The sequence below is a fragment of the Microplitis mediator genome, chromosome 7 (assembly GCF_029852145.1).
Source record: "Microplitis mediator isolate UGA2020A chromosome 7, iyMicMedi2.1, whole genome shotgun sequence".
NCBI lineage: Eukaryota > Metazoa > Arthropoda > Insecta > Hymenoptera > Braconidae > Microplitis > Microplitis mediator.
This window is the reverse complement of record NC_079975.1, coordinates 24,648,506-24,670,330: the sequence shown is the minus strand read 5'-3', so window position 1 is coordinate 24,670,330 and position 21,825 is coordinate 24,648,506. Positions and strand designations below refer to the sequence as shown.

Below are 21,825 nucleotides of genomic sequence, written 5' to 3'. Positions count from 1 at the left end.
AATTCTATCTAAACCATAGTAATATGAGATATATTCAAATTGATTTAAAGATAACGGCTAATTTACATTCAAGAATAGAACTAGGTGATATGTAATTTTTTGAATGCTAGTTTTATTAATCTCATTTTTTTCTTTCTTACATAGTTATAGAAAATGCCGACAAAAGTAAGTGATTGTTTAAAAAATAAAAGTGTACCCCGTGTAAAAAAAATTCGTTCCAAAATGATTCCAAAAAAGTTCCGCATGTGGAACTTCTAAAAATGAGACATTAGAACTTCGAATGGAACTTTTTTGGAACGTTAGTAATTTTGGTGGTAGAAAAAAAGTTTTTATGAGCAAATTTAGAGTAAAAAAAGAACGTTCTGGGAACGTTTTTGGAATTTTTTATGGACGTTTTTTTTTGTTCTATAAAAAATTTGAAAGTAGTGATTTTTGAACTTTTTTGGAATGTTTCTATAAAATACCAAAAAAGTTTCAAAAACGTCCTTTTTGACTCTAAATTTGATCATAAAAACTTTTTTTTACCATCAAAATTACCAACATTCCAAAAAAGTTCCATTCGAAGTTATAATCTGTCTCATTATGTTTAGAAGTTCCACATGCGAAACTTTTTTGGAATCTTTTTGGAAAGAATTTTTTTTTACACGGGACGTTTTTCCCAAGTTTTAGACTTTTAATTACTGATAAAAATTGGGCTTGAATAATTATTACAAAATTACAATACATGATGACCTTCTATACTACAGGCAAAACAACAAGAATAACTTATTTAAAATATTTTTTTTTTAAATTAAAATAGAGAATTAAATAGGGGAGGGTGGGGCACAACAGCCCCCCTCAAAAATTTTGTAAAATTTTTTTTTCTCTTTTTTGGTCAAATCATGATATCTCTGATGTTTTAAAGATATTTTAAGCTTACACTGTAAAAAGAGCGGTGTTAAAAATGGACTCATTTTAACTCCGCCCGGTGTTAAAATAAAATTACACCGGTGTAGGAGGAGTAATTCACCGGTGTTAAAAATACCGGTGTTAAATCAGGGTAACCGGTGTAAAAGCGGAGTAAAATCGGTGTAAAAGCGGGGTAACCGGTGTAAAAGCGGAGTAATATCGGTGTAAAAGCGGGGTAACCGGTGTAAAAGCGGAGTAATACCGGTGTAAAAGCGGGGTAAATTGCGTCCGCTTGGAGTATTAACTTTAAAGATTATAAAACACAAAAAATGTCAGTTCTCTATGAAAATTAATAAAGAATATTATTTATTAACAAGTACAGTGATCGAGTAAGTAAAAATATTCACAAAGTTAAATTTTTTAACACCGGTAAAGAATATCTACACCGGTGGCGGCGTTATTTTAACACCGGTCTAGAATATTTACACTGGCAGCGGTGTCATTTTAACACCGGAGAATATTTTTTAACACCGGTACAGAATATTTACACCGGCAGCGGCGTTATTTTCACACCGCTTTCGGGGGTAAATTTTACACCGATAATTTTAACACCTACACCGATTGGACTTACCCCGGTGATTTTTTACAGTGTATTATTAATAGAGTTTCTAAATAATAAATGTCAAATGAACGTGGAATCGCGGCGATTTTCCATGAGCGCGATCAAACTAGACTTTTTCGTTAGTATTAAAAAAATTTTGAGAAAACTTTGAATTTTAATAATTTATTAATAAAATTAGTTCAAGCTTTAGTTTTCAATGCTTTTCCAACATCAACTACATTAAGATCCATAATTTTTCGATCCATAAGCTCATGAAACTTTTCTGAGTGTAATTTTGCCTCATTGGAAACATCTATGCTTTCCTTAAGTGAAGTTCTTAAATATGATATTTCCCACTCGGGTTGTTCCTTCAAATCAGGAATAATGTTTTCAATGAATGTTTTAAACTGTAAAAACAAAAAACATTAAAAACTTGGAAAATTATGATTATAATCTGAGATTATAAATATTTTTGTACTTTTTCAATTTGATCAGTAGTTCGCAGAGCAAGAGATAGTCGAGAAATCGGAACTAAATAAGTAGCATCATCAGATTGATCATAGCTAAAAAAGTAACCATAAATTATTGTGGGTACACAAAATAACGGATAAACCCGAGTCGAAATCTAAGGCCTACTTTGAATCTAAATGAGCGTTGATAACATGTACCTGAAGACCGGAACGTTTTTCGCGGAACGAAAATAAGAAAAAGAAATGAGAAGTAAAAAATCTACTGGATCTAGATTTCGTACATGTTTCGCACATCATCCGAAAATGACAGGCCACCCCCAACTTCCCTTAAGTCGCCATTAGATATGAATTTCATGAATTATTTTTATTTTCATTGCGAGAAAAACGTTCCGATCTTCAGGTACATTTGAAAACCTACTTTTTAGGACAAAATAATTGTAAAAGATTGGAATTAACCAACTTAGACTCTCGAAGGCATGAATAAGACCTACAAAGACATATATCGTGAAACGAACGAACTCGGAATTTTAAAAATTGACCCTCTATCAGTCACAAGCTGCTTGTTGGACCCAATCCACCCTTGAGTGTCATTAGCCTACTAGAGAGATGACTGGATCACTTGCATCAATTCTCCAGTAGTCCGCGAATTTTTCAATTTCACTTTTTTGCAGTATTCCGTGCAAGTCCTTCCTTCTGTTAAGCCTAGGTACGTTCGTTTCACGATTTATAACTAATGTAGGTCTAATGCATGCCTCCATAAGTCTAGGTATGTTCAATTCAAGCCTTTGTAAGTCTAAGCAGGTCCATTTGAAGCTTTTTTAATGATAATGGCCTAAAAAGTCGAATGTAGATTTTGGATGCTCATTTAGGTTTAAAGTATTTCTTAGCTTTCGACTCAGGAAGGTCGTTAAGTTAAGAAAAATAATCATACAATTGCTTGATCTCCTTAAAATGAGCAATTATATAATTTAATGCGTAATTGACATCATCCAGTTTGCTATCAAGTAAATGATCAAATATTGCATCAATCTCCTCTACATCAGTTGTTGAATTAGAGTTTAGTAACGAAGTTATGTAATCATCGCGCAGTTGCATATCATTGGTACATTGAATGAAAAGGGTTATTTGGGACCAATCATCAGAATCGGGTTTTAATTCAGCGGTTAGAAATTTTTCTCTCATAGTGTTATTCGATTTTCGAAGACCAGCGCACATAATCCATGCCCAATCAGAGCTAGGGAGTCTGGATTAAAAAAAGGTTATAATTTTAATGTAAATAATATTTTAATATACTGTCGAACTCCATTAATTCAGAACTTCTCATCAATCTTGACCCCCCACAATGAGCTACGCTGTCTCCCATATGACAATCTTGTTCACGGCTTGAGCAAGCCTGGTCTCAAGTTCGATAGACGTTAGTATCTTTTTCTACCTATGTGTCTTGCTGCAGATACTTGTGGCTGGTTTTCAACAGCAAGTCTAGTGCAAGCCTTACACAAGAAATTCATGCCAGATTATAACTCAATTCTGGAGGAAAACTATAGTACAAAATAGTTGCGCATGGCTTGCTGAAGATCTGCGCAAGGCTCAAAATCGACCTTGAGTCTTGAGCAGATCTTGAGCAAACCATGCGTAAGTACCTGCCATAAGTTACTGGTGCAAGAAATGGGCCAAAAACTTTTCAACTGCACCGTATCTAAGATATCTTTAATATTCTTGTGTACGATGCCTTAAGCAAGTCATGCACAAGTCTTGATGACAATTTCTTGCTACATGATCTTGCGCAAGACCCATATGTAGAAAAAGACACTAGTAACTAGGAGTTTTGCTCAAGGCACTGGCACCAGAATCTTGCTGAATCATGTGTTACTTGGACGAGTTAATGGAGTCCGACTGTCGATACTTTTATAATTAAGAAATTACGTATTTTCAGATGGATTCTCTAAATACTTAATGAATAACTGGTAACCAAATGATCTGCACTCAGTATGGCCAAACCTACAAACCATCGGGGCAAGTATACTTCGGACTCGAAGAGCTAAGTGATCTTCACCTTCACGATCTTCAAAACCCAGTTTATCAATTATTTTGTTGGTGAGGAAAAGCATGTACATTTCGAATAATTCTTCTTCAGGTGAATTATTCAACCTTGAAATCATATCCAAAATGATATTTCCAGCAGGAATCCATGGTAAATAATCAGTTTCTCGATGTAAGTACGAAGTAATATTAACCAATACATCGAGGTAAGAATTATCATCTTGATATATTCTAAAAATATCATCGATAAGTTGCGCTCGATTAACAGGATGGATTTTATCATAATCATCGGAATTTAGATATTCTGCAATACGTTGCCAATTTTCTCTGTCGTAATTGACTCGGTAGAATCCTGTTGAGGCAATAATAATAAAGCTATCATTTAATGAAGTTGTTGGGTAATGGGCATTATGGCCTCCATTAAAATTTGAAGTCGATTGACCATTTCTAATTCGAGATGTTTATAATCTAAGTTCGAATCATCGCGTTCGTGATTCTAATAAAAAGACTATATCAGCCAGAAACTTTTGAAAAACTAACAACTAAATTAACTCTTTCTCGCTTGACCTTGAATCCCTACTCGTAATTTGAATTATAAGTCTTCATCTTAAAGTGAGAGAGCGCTAGCCTGTTCAGCAAAGAAGAGGCAGACAAAATACTGTGTACTACTATAATTGAACTGTTACTCTCATGGCCTTACTAAGGACTGTGATTGGTTTTATCCCCGATAAGTAAACTTCTCATGTGTACAGTATCAAACAAAAGCAATGTCTCGTTTTAACTACCACCTAACCCTGTTTAGAAAATCTCATAGAATCCAATAGATTCTCATAAATTCCTATAGAAATTTTGTAAAAATGAATGAGTTCTATGAAAAGTGCTATATTTAAGTATAGGGCCTTATACATTTAGCTATAAGAATCTATCGGATTTTTTAAGCAGGCAAACTACTCTTATCGCGCATGCCCCCATGAAAAAAATTTATAAAAAAAATATATTTTTCATATAAAATAAATATATTAAAAATACATAAAAAATATATAAAATATGTATAAAAAATATATTAGTAATATATTTTAAATCTATAAAAAATAGAAAAAATATATTTTTTATATATTCTAAGATATATTTTTAATATATTTAAAATATATAAAATATATACGAAAATCGGCCAAAAGTTAGCTATTTAAAATATATTTTTTATACATATCTTATATATTTATAATATGTATTTATATATTTTTTATGTATTTTTAATATATTTTTTTTATATAAAAAATATATTTTTTTTATATTTTAACATATATTTTTTTTATTAATTTTTTTCATGGGGGTGTAGTTCATAAATTTTTGACAGTTTTGTAGCCGGACAACTACCTTAATTTATAATCGAACAATTAACTCGCTGATTACCTCTTTGTTGAATGTTAAGAATAATCCAATCGTCTTTATTAATATCAGGTAATGTAATTTCTTTTTCATCATATTCCATCCACATCGTTGGGACTGTTCGTGAGAAATCTGGATTTGACTTGGTCGCATAGTTTATTGGAATTTTCCATGTATTTTCAGGAGTTACTCGGAAATTCTTTTGTGTCAAATTTGTTTCACCTGTTTCGTAATTTCGAGTGACAGTTACAATTGGTGTACCCGTTTGTTCTAACCAAGGATCCATCATTTCTTTAATATCTAGTGGTTTGTCTCCATATTGTTCATTGTATGCTTCTTGAAAAGCCTTCCACAGATCGTCAGTAACAACAGCAGTAAATTGACTTTTGGTAACAGAATATTAAATGCTATATATTTTTTTCTAAATTATTTTTTAACTTATTTGTTAGTATAAATTTTTTTACTGTGCTTTTAAATATCTCTGAAGTCCTTTACGAAAAACGTCTTCAGTAAGTATGTGCTCGAGCATATGAATGACGGCAGCTCCCTTACGATACGTAACTGGATTAAATATTCTGCGAAGAGATATCTTTTCATGAGGTGACCACTTGATTGGTTTAACTTCTGGAATATAGGTTTCAGCATCATAAGATTCATGATTCACATCCTCTATTACGAAGTAATCCATTACACGCCAATGCGGATAAATCTGCACGAATTTTCATTCATTGAATAATTATAATTTCAGATATTTATATTATGATAAGTATTACCTGGTCAATAATTTTTGATTGGAAATACGCGGCGAAACCTTCATTTAACCAAGTGTCATCCCACCATACGGGACTGACAAGATTACCAAACCATTGGTGTGCCAATTCATGAGCAACAAGAAAAATTATACGATCTTTTTTATCAACATTAGGAATCAATGTAGTATTTTCCAATTTAACCATCGATGTGCTAAATTAATTTGTTTAATTAGTGAACAGTTAGACAGATTTAATCATGCGAAATCTCTGATAAAATTTACAATAGAATTTTTTTAAGGTTGCTCTCTTTGTCCGGGTCTACTCTCTAAAGTTGCTCTATTCCTACTCTACAAGCATACTAGGATAATCATTCCCTTTTGCGCATTTTTAAGCGCCATAAATATTGAAATTGTAATAGATATTTAAATAACGCGCCAGAATCTCGTGTTTCGAGTCGTCTTGTAAAAATTGCAGTGAGGAAAAATACTAGCAACTTTAGAGAACGTATCATGACGACTTTAGGGGACTTTGACTGTTGTAAGTCCCCAGGAAAAATAATTTCGTATAGTCCCGAGTCGAAATTTAAATCGTAGATTTAACGTAGTAGACGTTAGAAACGTAAATTCAACCTTTGAAGACGTAAATGGCCGTAAAAACGTATTAAAGACGTAGGTGACGTACGAGAACGTAAATAAGAGCCTTGTAGAAAAAAACTCGACTGACAGCTGCTTTCTCGGACTTCTTTGAATCTTACAGACTACATAGCAGCTCAGAGATTAGAATAAAAATTCTCAGTTTTTTCGTACAAGACCCAGAAATATTTTGTTAAAGATGCTGAGAATTCTTATTTTTGTCTCCCAAGCTGCTAGGTAGTCTGTAAGACCCAAAGAAGCCCGAGAAAGCAGCTGTCAGTCGAGTTTTTTCCTACAAGGCTCTTATTTACGTTTCTGTACGTCATCTACGTCTTTAATACCTTTTCGTACGTCATCTACGTCTTTACAGTCGACTCTGTCTAAAGGTTCTCTGCTTAAAGGTTCCCGCTGTCGATAGGTTCCAGGAAACATTGTTTAAAGGTTCCCGGATATTCCCCCACCCGCTTTCTCGAGTGACGAATCACAATTCAGTTTTCGAGCGCTAACTTTAAATGCACGTTTTTTTGAGGTTATGTTTACTGCGCAATGTGTTCTATCGTGCGCCTCGGCGCTCGAGGGGAATATATTGTAGGGGAAGTGCTGATGGTGGGGAGGGAACCTTTAGGCAATGGTCCTGTCCCGACGTGGAACCTTTAGACAGAGTCGACTGTAATACGTTTTCGTACGCCAACTACGTCTTTAATACGTTTTTACGGCCATTTACGTCTTCAAAGGTTGAATTTACGTTTTCAACGTCTACTACGTTAAATCTACGATTTAAATATCGACTCGGAGTCATATGCGGAATAGTATATAATTATTTCTATTACTTTACGAATCTATGTATGGCCACATATAATCAACTATACCTCCATATATATTGATAGAGTCATATGGGGCAAATGTGCACAAACCTATTCATTTCGGACTGAAATGCATGGGCTTGCATACACTTGCCCCGATCGACTCTATATGAAGTTATATATAATTTGATCTGATCATGCCTGACTAGTACATCATGTCATATAATTAGATCTGAATATCATAAGCTCATGTCCAATCATACATAGGTATCTATTGTAACGACAGTCAAACTGATAAGCAGCGTACATCTTGAATCTTAATAAACATATATACACGCAATATATATGATTAGATCTAGTCAGCCCTGATTGATATAAGCCCATACATAATCATTCATCGTGAATAGGTCGTTCAAATCTTTTCAAAAATTTCAATACGTACAGGTAACTGACTAGCCCCCAATGTTCCATGGCACCTGAATATTGAGGAACGCAAATCTGATCTAGTTTTGGCATTGCGTATGGCATACCAGTATAAGCTTCCATCGCTGGTATAACTTTTTCACTAACTTCTAAGGCAAATCTCAAAGACTCTAAATTACTTTCCAAGCCATAAAATGTTATGTTTCCATGAGCATTTTTAATTGATTTATAATTAGCAACAGCAACACAAGGAAGGTATGGGGACATTACCACTGATCTTTCAAAGTGAGTTATGATTCTACCATCTGGCAGCTGTTGATGGCTTTTCTCCGGCATATTTGACAATGCAATATGATTTGGAGAATGCTTAATAGATATTTCAAATCGAGCTTTGAAACCTGGTTCATCCCAACATGGAAATGTACTACGAGCTCCTGAAGGCTCAAAGTGAGTTGTTACAAGATATCTAAAATATTTTTATGGAATACTTGTAAAAGAGGAATTTCAAAAGTATAAATTGATACTTACTGACGACTATGGTTGTCCAATGTGTCATACGCTCGAAAAAAACCCATTCGTTGGTCGAACCAGTCATCAGCAGCATCACGACCAATCCATTTCATTTTTAAAGTATAGTTTCCTGGCTCTAATGTCTGTTCAAATATAATAGTATAAAATTCATTCGATGCTTTCCAATCGTATTCTTTTGGTTTTAGAATTACTCCCTTATCATCTATAAGCTCCGTAAAACTACTCTGGATTATTACTTTATACGATTTATGGAAAATCACCGAAGTAGTAGGTTGCAATACTTCAAATAGAACAGTACTATTACCCCTAAAAGTAAATATTTCACCTTCAAAATTAGGGTCTAATTCAATTTTATAGACTCGTGGTGCTGTGTTACGAGGTAAGCGAAAATTCATTTGCTTAGTCTTGTCTGATTCTTCAAGAAATTTTGTTATTTTACTTTTTCGCTCAGGTGGTTCTTTATTAAATGGTTTCACAGCTATTGCGCACACTATCACAACAGTTAAAAAAATAATTATTTGTTTAATCATTGTTAAAACTTGTCTCACAGCTACACTATTAGTTATCTCAATATAAAATCGCCCAGTTTCAATTTGCGATTCACGGTAGCATTGACAATGCTTTTATAAATGTTTTATAGAAGAGCCAAAACCTTGATTAATTTTTCATAATTTATTTATGACTATATTACCGTGACATTCCGGATGTTGTTGAGGTGATGATACGTTCAATACATTAACATTGATAGATTAAATGGTATTCAAATTATGTTATGAAAACCGTTTGGTAAATATTTATGATTATTCATTCTATGGATATTATGAATCGACTATCCCTTATGAAAAAACCATATACTGTCAATAATATATAAAAAAATATATGGTAAATAACTGAACATATATGGCGGCAAAATTATTAATATTGATCAATATATGATTTATCATATATAATAATTTATACGTTTAATATTATAATAATCCATCCCTAGCGGATCCGAATTACGGTAAATACAGTGATTTACCGTAATTTACTGTGCCTAGCAGAATTACCGTAAATTACGGCAATCTACGGTAAATTACAGTAAATTGCCGTAGTTTACCGTAATTTACGGCGCCTAGCAGAATTACCGTAAATTACGGCAATCTACGGTAAATTACGGCAATCTACGGTAAATTACGGCAATCTACGGTAAATTACGGTAATCTACACCAAATTACGGTAATATACGGCAAATTACGGTAAATTGTCGTAATTTACGGTAATTCTGCTAGGCGCCGTAAATGACGGTAAATTACGACAATTTACCGTAATTCGCCGTAGATTACCGTAGTTTACCGTGCCTAGCAGAATTACCGTAAATTACGGTAATCTACGGCAAATTACGGTAAATTGCCGTAATTTACGGTAATTCTACTAGGCGCCGTAAATTACGGCAATTTACCGTAATTTGCCGTAGATTACCGTAATTTACCATGGATTACCGTAATTTACGGTAATTCTGCTAGGCACCGTAAATTACGGTAAATTGCGGTAAATCACTGTATTTACCGTAATTCGGATCCGCTAGGGATATCATTTATAATATGTGTGATTATATACATGTGATATTGTATTAAAAATTATATGTCCATTTTATATATTAATTTATAACGTAAAATATATGTTTCATCTTATAAATTAATGTATTAATTCAATATTATTATAATCCATGTAATTTATAATATATGTAATTGTATACATTTGATATTATGTCTCAAATTATATTCTCGTTTTATATATAAACTTATAATTTCAATATTATACTAATTTCGATATTATTATACATAAATTATGATACATGTATCTAATTTTATATTGTTTAATTTATAATAACAATACGATAATGTAAAAATAATTACACTACATCACGATAGTAAAAAAAATATATAGTTGCAGTTATCATGTAACTACATAAAAATACTAAAAATACCATAGCTTACATTATATATTAATTATATAAATCTATCATATATTTAAATACGTATATGTTTACATATATTTGTGCAAATATATGTAAACATATATCTATATAAATATATATTTACATACATTTATACAAATATATGTGAACATATATTTATATAATTATATATTTACATGTATAAATATTATATGTGAGTCATATAATTAAATCATATATCTTATCATATAACTTGAAGTATAGTATAAAATATTATAAGCAATTTTTATAAGTTAGCATGTAAAAAAAATATATTACCGATATATATGTTGCAAATTATAAAATCATATAATATTTCGGCAAAATTTTGTATATGGCTCTATACGTGACTTCTTATAATTCCATATAATTTATCATATATTTTGAATTATACTGAAGCTCATATATTGCTTTTTCATACGGGATGATGTAAATTAATATTTGCGTTATAATTTTTATATAAAATTTAAAAACTTATATTCAACGCATACCTGATTATTGTGCCTTACCATATCTGAAAATCAAACCCTAGATAGCCGTTTATCGATCGGTGGATCCCAAAACTCTTCCAAGCATAAGAGAGAAGAAATTTGGATTTTTCCTCTACCGTCCCGATTTAATATTATAGCGAGGTTGGACTTAGAGTAGCCATTTTGCTTTTTTACAAGGCACATTTATTGAAGATAAATAAATATATCACGCAAAATATATTTTGTTGAATAAAAAATTTTATTGAAATACTTTAAGATAACTTGTGTTCACATGAGTAGAGAAATTCATTTTAAATACGTCTCGTTTTGCTTATGGATGAAATATTAAATAAAGTGTCGAATGAAAACAAATTAATGAAACCATTGCTTTTTATCTTTTGTCAATATCAATAGTATAAGGTCTTAGAAGTTTATTATCCATAAGTTCATTAAATTTCATAGAAATATTTTTCGCGAGATTCACTAGGTTTGAACTATCTTCCAATGTAGATCTTAATAACCTCAAATGGGACTTAGGCAAATTCTCAACATTTACTACAATATCTTCGATGAAGGTCTTGAACTGCAAAACAAATTATATAAGACATATTAATATTTAAAATTAATAACCCTTTAATAAGCACCTTGAAAATCTAAGACACTTTTCATTCATGTACGAAAAAAGTATATATCCGGAATATATACGGGCAAAACTGAATATATGTCTCATATATGCGGCATGTATTCAGATTCGCCCGAACATATACGAATATATACTTTTTCCGGGCAGGGTGTTTTAAATAGGCGAAATTTTCAAGTTCCCATTTCAGAGAAATAATTAAAACAGTATATTGCATGCCAAGGGTTGGAAAAAGACGATTTCAGACAAGGGAAGGACACTGTCGAAGCCAAAGCAAGAATTGACCCAAAATCTGATATCATCGTTATCTCGTGCCACGCATTATATCTTTCATATTATCTACATTGGTGCTAGAAATTTCCATCTGGAGCCTACCAAGAGGCTTATTTTTGATTGATAACACCCCTGGTATAAATGATTCCGGACACTTGATCAGGCTTCATATACTTTGCCCGATTCAAAATACGGGCCCGAGAAATTGCCCCGATTATTAGCTCCACTAGAATGTAATGCGATTAGTAATCGGCCAAACAGAAGCTAACAACATTCTCTCTGACTAGTTACCTAACTGGGTTTTCGATAATTGGGGCAATGGAATCTTCCCTGGTCTAGCACCTTCTCGGGTACATGTTATCGGGCCTTATTTTTACTCCCCGACCGGGTCTTGGTGGACTATAAGGCGCTTTCTACCAGGTTCAGCATAAAAAATTATGCTGTGTTTTAATTATGCAAATTTAAGTAACTTAACAAGAGAAATGATGGATTTTTGTTATCCAGCCATTTTTATTATTGGAATGCGTATTATTTTCATGCTTTTTCAAACACAACTATTGGTTCAATCGGTCATCAGAATGATATAAATATTTGGGTGCTGACAATAAACAATTGCGATTCTGATAGAGATGAAATCAAGTTCCTCAAGGAAAAGACTCATTCCATTAATCACAAAAGGCTCCAGATATTAAAACTTCTAGCACCAATGCAGGCAATATGAAAGAGAAAGTGCGTGGTACAGAATAAAATGCGATTTCCGATTTCAGCTAATGTCTTCTCTCGCCTTTAGCCCGAGAAGTTAACATCACCTTCGACTGAAATCGTCCTACTTTCTTTCTTTCCACTATATACTATTTATCTCATACCTTGTTATACTGATCTATGTTCTTAATAGCAAGAGACATACGAAGAATCGGAATTAGATATTCATCATCTTGGAATTGGTCATAGCTAAAAAATCGAAAGTTGTTCATTTTAGATTATTTCATACTTAACGCGTAAGAGAAGATCAAAGTTGAAAAATAACAATACAATTCTTTGATTTTATCAAAATGATTCGTAAAATAGCTTAGAACCCAGTTTACATCATCACGATTACTTTCTAGTAAGGACTTAAATACTGCATTGACTTGCTCAGAATCGGTTGAATCTGCTGCTATTAGTAAAGATATTTGCTCATTCCGTAACTTCATGTCATCAGTACATCTAATAAAAAGGTTCGTTGGAGATACCTTTTTAGGATTCTCTTTAAATTTGGTAGCCAAAAACCTTTTTCTTGTTGTATGATTCGATTCTCTAAGACCAGAACAGACAATCCATTCCCAATCATTAGAGGGTAATCTGTGAATCATAAAATTATAATTTTTGTTACAATAACCATCCCTGGCGGTTTTGAATCACCCTGGAAACACCCTGGGACTGGAAACACGGTGGAATCATGGTGGATCCAGGGTGGTTACACGGTAGTTACACGGTGGGTTTGTGCCATTTTATCACCCGGATTCCATGGTGGTTACACGGTGTTTCCACGATGGTTACACGGTGTACCTACACGGAAAGAAAATTATGGGAAGTTTTGCTATGCATTATGGGAATAGTTCCCATAATGATATGGGAATTGTACCCATACTACTATAGGAATGGTCCCCATATATTATGGGAACCATCCCTATAATAATATGGGTACAATTCCTATACTATTATGGGAACCATTCCCATAATATTATGGGAACTATTCCCATATCATTATTGGAACCATTCCCATAATGGTATTGAAATTATTCCCATACTATTATGGGAACTACTCCTATAATATTATGGGAACTGTTCCTATAATGTTATGGGAACCAATCCCATAATATCATAAAAATTTTTTATTGCAGAATAGTGTAGAAATTTCTTTCATGATATGAAAAGATTCAAATAAAGTGTCTTCGACGCTACAATTATTTAAAAAAATAAAAATTTTATCAAAAATTTTAGTGTTATTGTCAAATGCAAATTTTTTTTTCAATGTTTGAATTTTTGCTTTCATATTTAATAATATTTCTGTGTATTGTAGAAGTGATTTCCACACTTTTCTTTAAATTAATTTCTTCATGATAGTATGGAAACCATTCCCATAATATTATGGGAATGGTTCCTATAATGGTATGGAAACTATTCCCATAATATTATGGGAGTGATTCCCATAATGGTATAGGAACGATTCCTATACTATTATGGGAACCATTCCTATAATATTATAGGAATAGTTCCCATAATGGTATAGAAATAGTTCCTATAATGTTATGAGAATGGTCCCTATAATTTATGAGAATGGTTTCTATAATTTATAGGAATAGTTCCCATATATTATGGGAATGATTCCCATAATATTATAGAAAGTAGTCCTATAAATTATAGGAACCATTCCTATAATTAGAGGAACCATTCCCATAACGTTATGGGTATCATTCTCATAATTACAGGATCTATTCCTATAATTATGGGAAACATTCCTATAATTATAGGAACTGCTCCCATAATTTATGGTCGTAATTCCTATGATGGTATAGGAAAAAATTTCACAAAATTATGGAAACAGTTTCCATAATTTTCTTTCCGTGTACCATGATTCCACGGTGTATTCACCGAGATTCCACGGTGTACCTATGGTGATTACGCGGTGTACGTTGAATTACAGCGGGAACACCGTGTAACCACCGTGAAATCACGGTGATAAAATGAAAAAAAAACCCACCGTGATTCCAGGGTATTTCCATGGTGATTCTAAACCGTCAGGGATAGTCTATTGATAGCTAAATATTTTCGAGTGTAACAATTACGTGTTTTTTGATGGATCTTCTAAAAATTTATTGAATAAATGTTGAGAAAAGGATCTGCAATCGGCATGTCCAAATTCACAAATAAATGGAGCGAGCTTACTTCTGATTCGAACTGCTGGAGGATTAAACGGTCCTTCGTTTTCAAAGCCAAGTTTATCAGTTATTTCACTGGTGAGGAAAAGTATGTATGTTTTGAATAAATCTTCTTCAGGTGTATTGCGCATATTTTCTAGCATTTCCATAATTATATTACTTGCCGGTATCCAGGGTAAATAATTAGTTTCTTGATGTAAATATGACGTAATACTGACCAGTATCTCAAGGTATGACTGATCATCTTGGTATATTCTGAAAACATCGTCAAGAAGTTGCGCCCGATTAATGGGATGGATTTTGCTATAATCGTTTGATCTGAGATATTCTGCGATTTTTCGCCAGTTCTCTAAATCATAGTTCACACGATAGAATCCTGTAAAGGTTACATCCATAAAGCTATCATTTCGTTTTCAAATTTGACTTAATTCGAAATATTGCTTTCATGATACCAGCATCGAAACTTGAAGTTTCAGAGTCTCTATAGCCAGTCAAAACAAGCTAATTTCAAACCGATGCTGCGAATAACTACTAGCGAATTCAGAATTCACAAATATCTGCATACAGCGGGCAGAAACATGCGTGATGCTTCCCAAGGGAAGAAACACAATTGTTTCTGCCTGGTGTCAGTTATATTTAATGTTCATTTGCATCCTTATTACTCTCATTTGTTTACTTGTTACTTCAGTTTACTCATTTCATTTCTTCATTTCTTATGTGAAAATAATATTTTTGTTTTATTTACTATCTTATAGGTGACTGTTAATCATATTCTCATTCTCTAACAATTCTCGGCATCATCGGCATCATATGAAAATAACTTGTTTCTTACCGGATGCTGACACTGAATCTTGAAGATCCGATGCATGTAATCATGAAATATATAGTGTGTGACTCTGGATAAAACACGATTTCAGACTGCGGGTGATGTCAGCCAACTTCACCGAAGTCTAAAATCGTCTTATTTCATCCCTTGTCACACAATATACTATTACCTCCTTGTTGGATATTAAGAATAATCCAGTCATCTTTATTAATATTGCGTATTGTTGTAATTTCGTTGTCCTTTTCCATCCACATAGTCGGAGCAGAACTTGAGAAATCTGGATTTGATTTAGTTGCATAATTTATTGGAATCCGCCATTTATTATCAGCATTTAAATTTTGATAGTTTTTTTGTGTTAGACTCGTTTTTCCAGTTTCGTAATCACGAGTAACAGTTACAATTGGTGTACCCGTTTGTTCGATCCAAGGATCCATCGTCTCTTTAATATCCAATATTTTTGTTTTATATCGTTCATCATATACTTCTTGAAAGGCATTCCAGAGATCATCCGGAACTGCAGTACTAAATTTACTATTTCAAAATAGAAAAAATTTAATCGTATTTTATTTAATTTTTTTAGAAGACTATTTCAAATTCTAAAGTAAGTTAATATACTGTGCTTTAAGATGGCGTCGAATCCCTTCACGAAAAACATCTTTTGTTAGAACATGTTCTAACATGTGAACGAAAGCGCCTCCTTTGTAGTACGTAATGTCACTAAACATATACTCAGTAGTTATTTTATTTCGAGGTGTCCATTTTATTGGTTTAGGTTCTGGAGCGTGTGACTCCGCGTCATGAGAATAACGATTTATATTTTGTACGATATAGAAATCCATTATACGCCAAGACGGATATATCTATGCAATAATGTCTTAAATATGTTATTCAATTGGGATTAGCATTGTATTACATGGAAAAAAAATTCCACTTAAGTTTACGATGTAGTTAACGCATCGCACGGACAAAACGAATTTCGTCCTGATAACAAAAGACGGGATAACGAAAAATTTTGTTATAAAGACAAACATGATTAGCTTACGGTAACAAATCAATTTGTAATAGTAACAAATGAATTTTTGTCGCAATTAAGAAGTCGATTTGTTATGAGAACACATTATGTTTATTCTAATAATATGGTCATATTTTAAAGCAGGTATTTGCTACCGTAAGTAATCTTAGCTTATGATTACAAAATTTTTTGTTAATGCTACAAATTCATTCTGTTACTTTAACAAATCAATTTTTTTATTGGAACACAACAGTTTTGTTACAGCTACAAACCATTATTTGGCCCAACAAAGAATTTGATAGCATTACAGAAACATTGTAATCCCAACGAATGCTTCGTTATCCGTATATTAAGGCAGAATTTTGTTACCGTAAGTTATCTTATCTTGTGGTCACAAAAAAATTTTTTCTGTGCGTAATCGTGGACTATATTTTCATTAGCATTCATTTTAAAATGTCTTATTTTAAAATTTACTATGTAGGTTACATTTTTTACTATTTAACATCGTAATTTTAACAAAGATTTTATGGATCAAAAATTATTTCAAAAATTACTATTTTCGCATCGTAAAAAGACTAAAATAAAAATTACAATTCAAAATCAATATTTATTCCTATATTTATCTTTGTTTTCACTTTTGAATAAAAGAAATTTTACAGTGCTGCCTCTGTTACAATACGATGTAAGTTATACAAATTACGATGTTACATCGTAATTTTCAAATAGTAATTGTGTCCACCGTAAGATGCATTCTCGTGACTTCTGACCGTTTATTTATCGTTTATATGGATCTTAAACACTTCCGAGACTTGTGGGCTCTTCTGTGACCAAATGGCCCAAGGCGTCGGTCACTTCGCACTCGAAAGGTCTCGTGTTCGAATCCAACACCCGTCCGAGCAATTATTGTTTTATACTTTTATTTAAAATTTCTGTTACACCAAAGTCTCAAATTTTACAATGTTCACATCACAATTCATACTAAAGAGCTTAAGACTTAGTGTTATTTGTCTGAAGTATTATTTCCTAAATGAAATTTACAATACTACATTGTAAAAATTAAGATTTTAGAGGTATAGTCCACTATTACAATAATCAATAGGAAAAATTACGATGTTAGCAGCGTAAATTTAACTGGAATTTTTTCCCGTGTATATTTATAGCTTGAAATACCTGGTCAAGAACCTTAATCTGAAAATAATCAGCAAAAGCTTCATTCAACCAAGTATTATCCCACCAAATTGGACTAACGAGATTACCGAACCACTGATGTACTAATTCATGAGCAACAAGAATAGCTATATTATCTCTATTTTCGATATTTGGAGCCAATGTAGATTTTTCCAACTCAACAGCTTCAATGCTTAAAAAATAGTAAATGTTTACTTTTTAAATCTGCTAAAAAAAATATCTTTGTTTTTGAAAGAGTATCCTATACTAAAGTATTTTATACACCAAGGGAGAAAAGTAGGGCATTCTAATCCACGTGTGTAATTGCCTAGTCAAGCCGAAGGCAGAGGTGGCAAACACGCAAATTGAGACACCTTACCTTCGTCGGTAGTGTGTATGCTATTTTTTTCCGGATCTGTACCTGAAAGTTTAAATTTTGGACTCTGTTTGTAGAAAGAATCACGCGTGCGCTAATTTTGATCATTTGTTTTCTCATAAAAGAAAATAACGACCTTCTTCCTTATAAGCAGCGCAGGAATTTAAGCTTTCAGTGCAGGTATGATGAAAAATGAATCACTAAATACTTATTTATAAATTTGTGAACCTAATAAAGTTCTGACTTGAGTTAATTGATTAAAATCTTTACGAGTTTCTAGTAATTAGAAAAAAAAAGATTATTCGTTGCTTTCCGAGTCGAAATATTAGACGTAAGTTGAACGTTCTTAACGTTTCAAACGTAAATTGAATGTTCTTAACGTTTTAAATGTAAAGTGAACGTTTTTAACGTTTTGAAAGTAAATTGAACGATTGTTTTGTATTTTGGTTCATAAAAAATTAGTAATTTCATGAGTTATGATTTTAGTTTAATGATAACATTAATTAATTTATTTCTATATTTGTCATCACAATTTTCATCACCTTGATATCATAATATATGAACAGGTATAAATATATAGTGTTAAAGATGGAAGTATGAAACTGAAAAAAATTTTATTTCAAAATACGAATTTTTTATTTAAGAGCCAGAAAGGCGGACGACAAAAATTTTACGGAATTGACGTGATGATAATCCAGGAGTACAAAATCGATGAAAAAAATTTTTTGGTATGCTTATAATTTCTTATTGTAAGTCTAAATAGGTTTTAATGACGTTTTCGATTTATGATACTCCAGTCTACGTTTTGAATAAGTTGAAAGCTGTCAAATTGAGTTTCTAATGTTCAAAACGTTCAATTTCCCTAGCAGACCTGATTTACCGTAAATTTACGGTAATTTTACCGTAAATCTACCATAGAATACCGTAAAATTCGAGTAGTTTACCATTAATTACGGTAAACCCACCGTAAATTACAGTAAATTCACCGTAATTTACGGTAAGTTGGTACTTTACGGTGGATTACCGTAAATTACGGTGGGTATACCGTAAATTTACCGTCGAATACAATAAATCTACCGTAAAAAGTTCGGGTGGATTACCGAATTACCGTAATTTACGGTGAATAACCGTATTTCCGTATTTTGCGGTAAATCCACCGTAATTTACGGTAAATCGGTATTTTATGGTGGATTACCGTAATTTACCGTAATTTGGGTCCGTTAGGGTTACGTTAAAAACGTTCAATTTACGTCTAATATTTCGACTCGGGTTAATACAAAAAAATTTCTCACTGGTAAGTAATTAGTCCCCAATGCTCCATAGCATCTGTGTACTGAGGAATAGCAATCTGATCTAATTTTGGTAATGCATAGGGTATATCAGTGTATGCTTCCATTGCTGGTATAACTTTTTCACTAACTTCTAAGGCGAATCTCAATGATTCCAATTTACTTTCCAAGGCATAAAATGTTATATTTCCATGAGCATTTCTAATAGACTTATAATGAGCAACTGCTACACACGGAAGATAAGGAGACATCGGCACTGATCTTCTGAAGTAAGTTATAATTTTACCACCCGGTAACCATCGATGATATTTTTGTGGCATGTTTGATAGGGCCGTATAATTTGGAAAATGTTTCAATGATATTTCAAACTCAGCTTTGAAACCTGGTTCATCCCAGCATGGAAATGCATTGCGAGCTGCTGAAGGTTGAAAGTGAGTCGTAACAAGATACCTAAGAAAAAAAAATCAAACTTACTCTTTATCAAAAATATTATCGACTAAATTTGACTTCTTACTGTAGTGTATCATCCTCTAGCTTGTCGTATCCACGGAAAAATCCCATACGTCTAGTAAACCAATCTTCAGCGGAATCAATTCCATTCCACTTTAATTTCAGAGTATAGTTTTCAGGTTCTAATTCCTCTTCAAATTCAATTGAATAGAATTCATTTAAAGGATTCCATTTCTGCTTTGTTGGTATTAAAGATACACCATTTTTGTTTATAAGTTCTGTCAAGTCTTTGTCTATCGTTATTCTATTAGATCGATGCAAAACCACCGTCGAAGTAGGTTCGAGTACTTCAAAAATAATTGAACTGTTGCCTTTAAATGTAAACGATTCACCTTCAAAATCTGGATCAAATTCAATTTTGTATACTCGTGGTGCTGTATTACGAGGTAGTCTATTTAATTCTTCATGTGCTTCGAATTCATCTTGAAACTTTTCTATTTTGTTATTACATGCAAGTAGTTTTTTATTAAAAGGCATTACCGCGATTGCACAATATAAAAGAGCTGTCAAAACAATTATTTGTTTCATCATTTCTATTTCTATAATTTCTATTTTTCAGCATCGAAGACTGTCAATGTACACAAAACTGCCGTATTATAATCAACGATTTACTATAGTATTAATAATAGCACTTTGAATGCTCAATAAGACTTCAGAAGCCTTGATAAAATTTCAATGATGCATTTATGAATTTATTATCGTGACGTATTGTACTTTAGTATGTATTGGGAATACTTCAATAAGTCAGTAGGCCGGCTATTATTCCACAATTTTATGTTGTTCACAGTTCAAGTTTTTGAATATATTTTAATACCTTTAGTTTTTTCATACCTTTATTTTTTGTCAGTTATGCATCACTTTGTATAAAATAGAACGTGACAGTACGGATGTAGTAGATACGCAAACACCCACACACATAGGGGAGGGTGGGGCAGAGCGGCCCCCCTAAGCCAATTATTATTTTTTGTGGCTTTCAACCATAAGATCACTTTACTTTTGTCCTATTTCGAACAAATTTATGGACATTTTGCCAAAATTCTGAAAAAAAAAATTTTTTTTTGTGGGGCAGAGCGGCCCCCCTTCAAAAAGTGATAAAAAAATTTTTTTTTTCGTTTTTTTTTTTTTTTAATTGTTTTCATCATTAAGAATGTATTTCTTTCTCTTGACAACTATTTTTGGTTTTATATTACTAGAAAAAAATTTTTTAAAGCGTAAAAAATCGTTCACTCTCGATTACCTTAATTACTAATTGTTATTTAATAAAAAAAAAAATCAATTCTATAATTTTATTTTATTTCAAAGATTTATCAACTAAAAAGAAAAAATTTAATTTTTATAAATTTTTAGTGACCAAATTTGCCTCTTACATAGAGAAACGGCCGAAAAATATGAAAAAATAATTTTTTCGGAAGTTTCGGCTGGTCCATTTTGCCCCAGGTGTTATGCGTAGGGCTAGAAATGTGGAATTATAAAAATTTTTTTTTAATTTGACGATAAAAATATGAAAAAATCACTTTTTCAAAATTTTGGGCTTCTCCATTTTGCCCCAAATGTCATGCGTAGGGGTAAAAATGCGCAAACATATCGGATTTATAGTAATTAGTCAAAAAAAAAAAAATTTTTTTTTTGGTCAAAATTTCAGGGGGGCCGCTCTGCCCCAGGGGGGGCGCTATGCCCCACCCTCCCCTACATCTTTGTCACACGGAGTGCAGCGATAACAGCAATTTTATTAAGGTAATCCCTGTGACGATTTGATTTTACCTAGAAGTAAGTCCATTGCTAATTTTTACCTGCATTCTAATGTCTATATATAATGTCATTATAGTCTCATAAG

At 32.4% G+C, this 21,825-nt stretch overlaps 2 protein-coding genes across 2 annotated transcripts; both read right to left on the bottom strand.

The window, feature by feature from the left end:
• Positions 1-99: 99 nt before the first annotated feature.
• On the bottom strand, positions 100-9,162 carry LOC130671817 (aminopeptidase N-like). The gene is made up of 9 exons (XM_057475907.1): positions 8,527-9,162; positions 8,018-8,464; positions 6,162-6,351; positions 5,853-6,097; positions 5,413-5,771; positions 3,883-4,351; positions 2,891-3,202; positions 1,968-2,052; positions 100-1,896 (listed from the first exon to the last, which is right to left on the bottom strand). Exons 1-9 carry the CDS (start codon positions 9,057-9,059, stop codon positions 1,690-1,692), a joined length of 2,847 nt encoding a protein of 948 aa, XP_057331890.1. The 5' UTR covers positions 9,060-9,162; the 3' UTR covers positions 100-1,689.
• Positions 9,163-11,365: 2,203 nt separating this feature from the next.
• Positions 11,366-20,807, bottom strand: LOC130671819 (aminopeptidase N-like). Its single transcript, XM_057475909.1, has 9 exons — positions 19,996-20,807; positions 19,485-19,931; positions 17,820-18,009; positions 16,253-16,497; positions 15,807-16,168; positions 14,719-15,187; positions 12,923-13,231; positions 12,757-12,841; positions 11,366-11,560 (listed from the first exon to the last, which is right to left on the bottom strand). Exons 1-9 carry the CDS (start codon positions 20,520-20,522, stop codon positions 11,369-11,371), a joined length of 2,826 nt encoding a protein of 941 aa, XP_057331892.1. The 5' UTR covers positions 20,523-20,807; the 3' UTR covers positions 11,366-11,368.
• Positions 20,808-21,825: the final 1,018 nt, after the last annotated feature.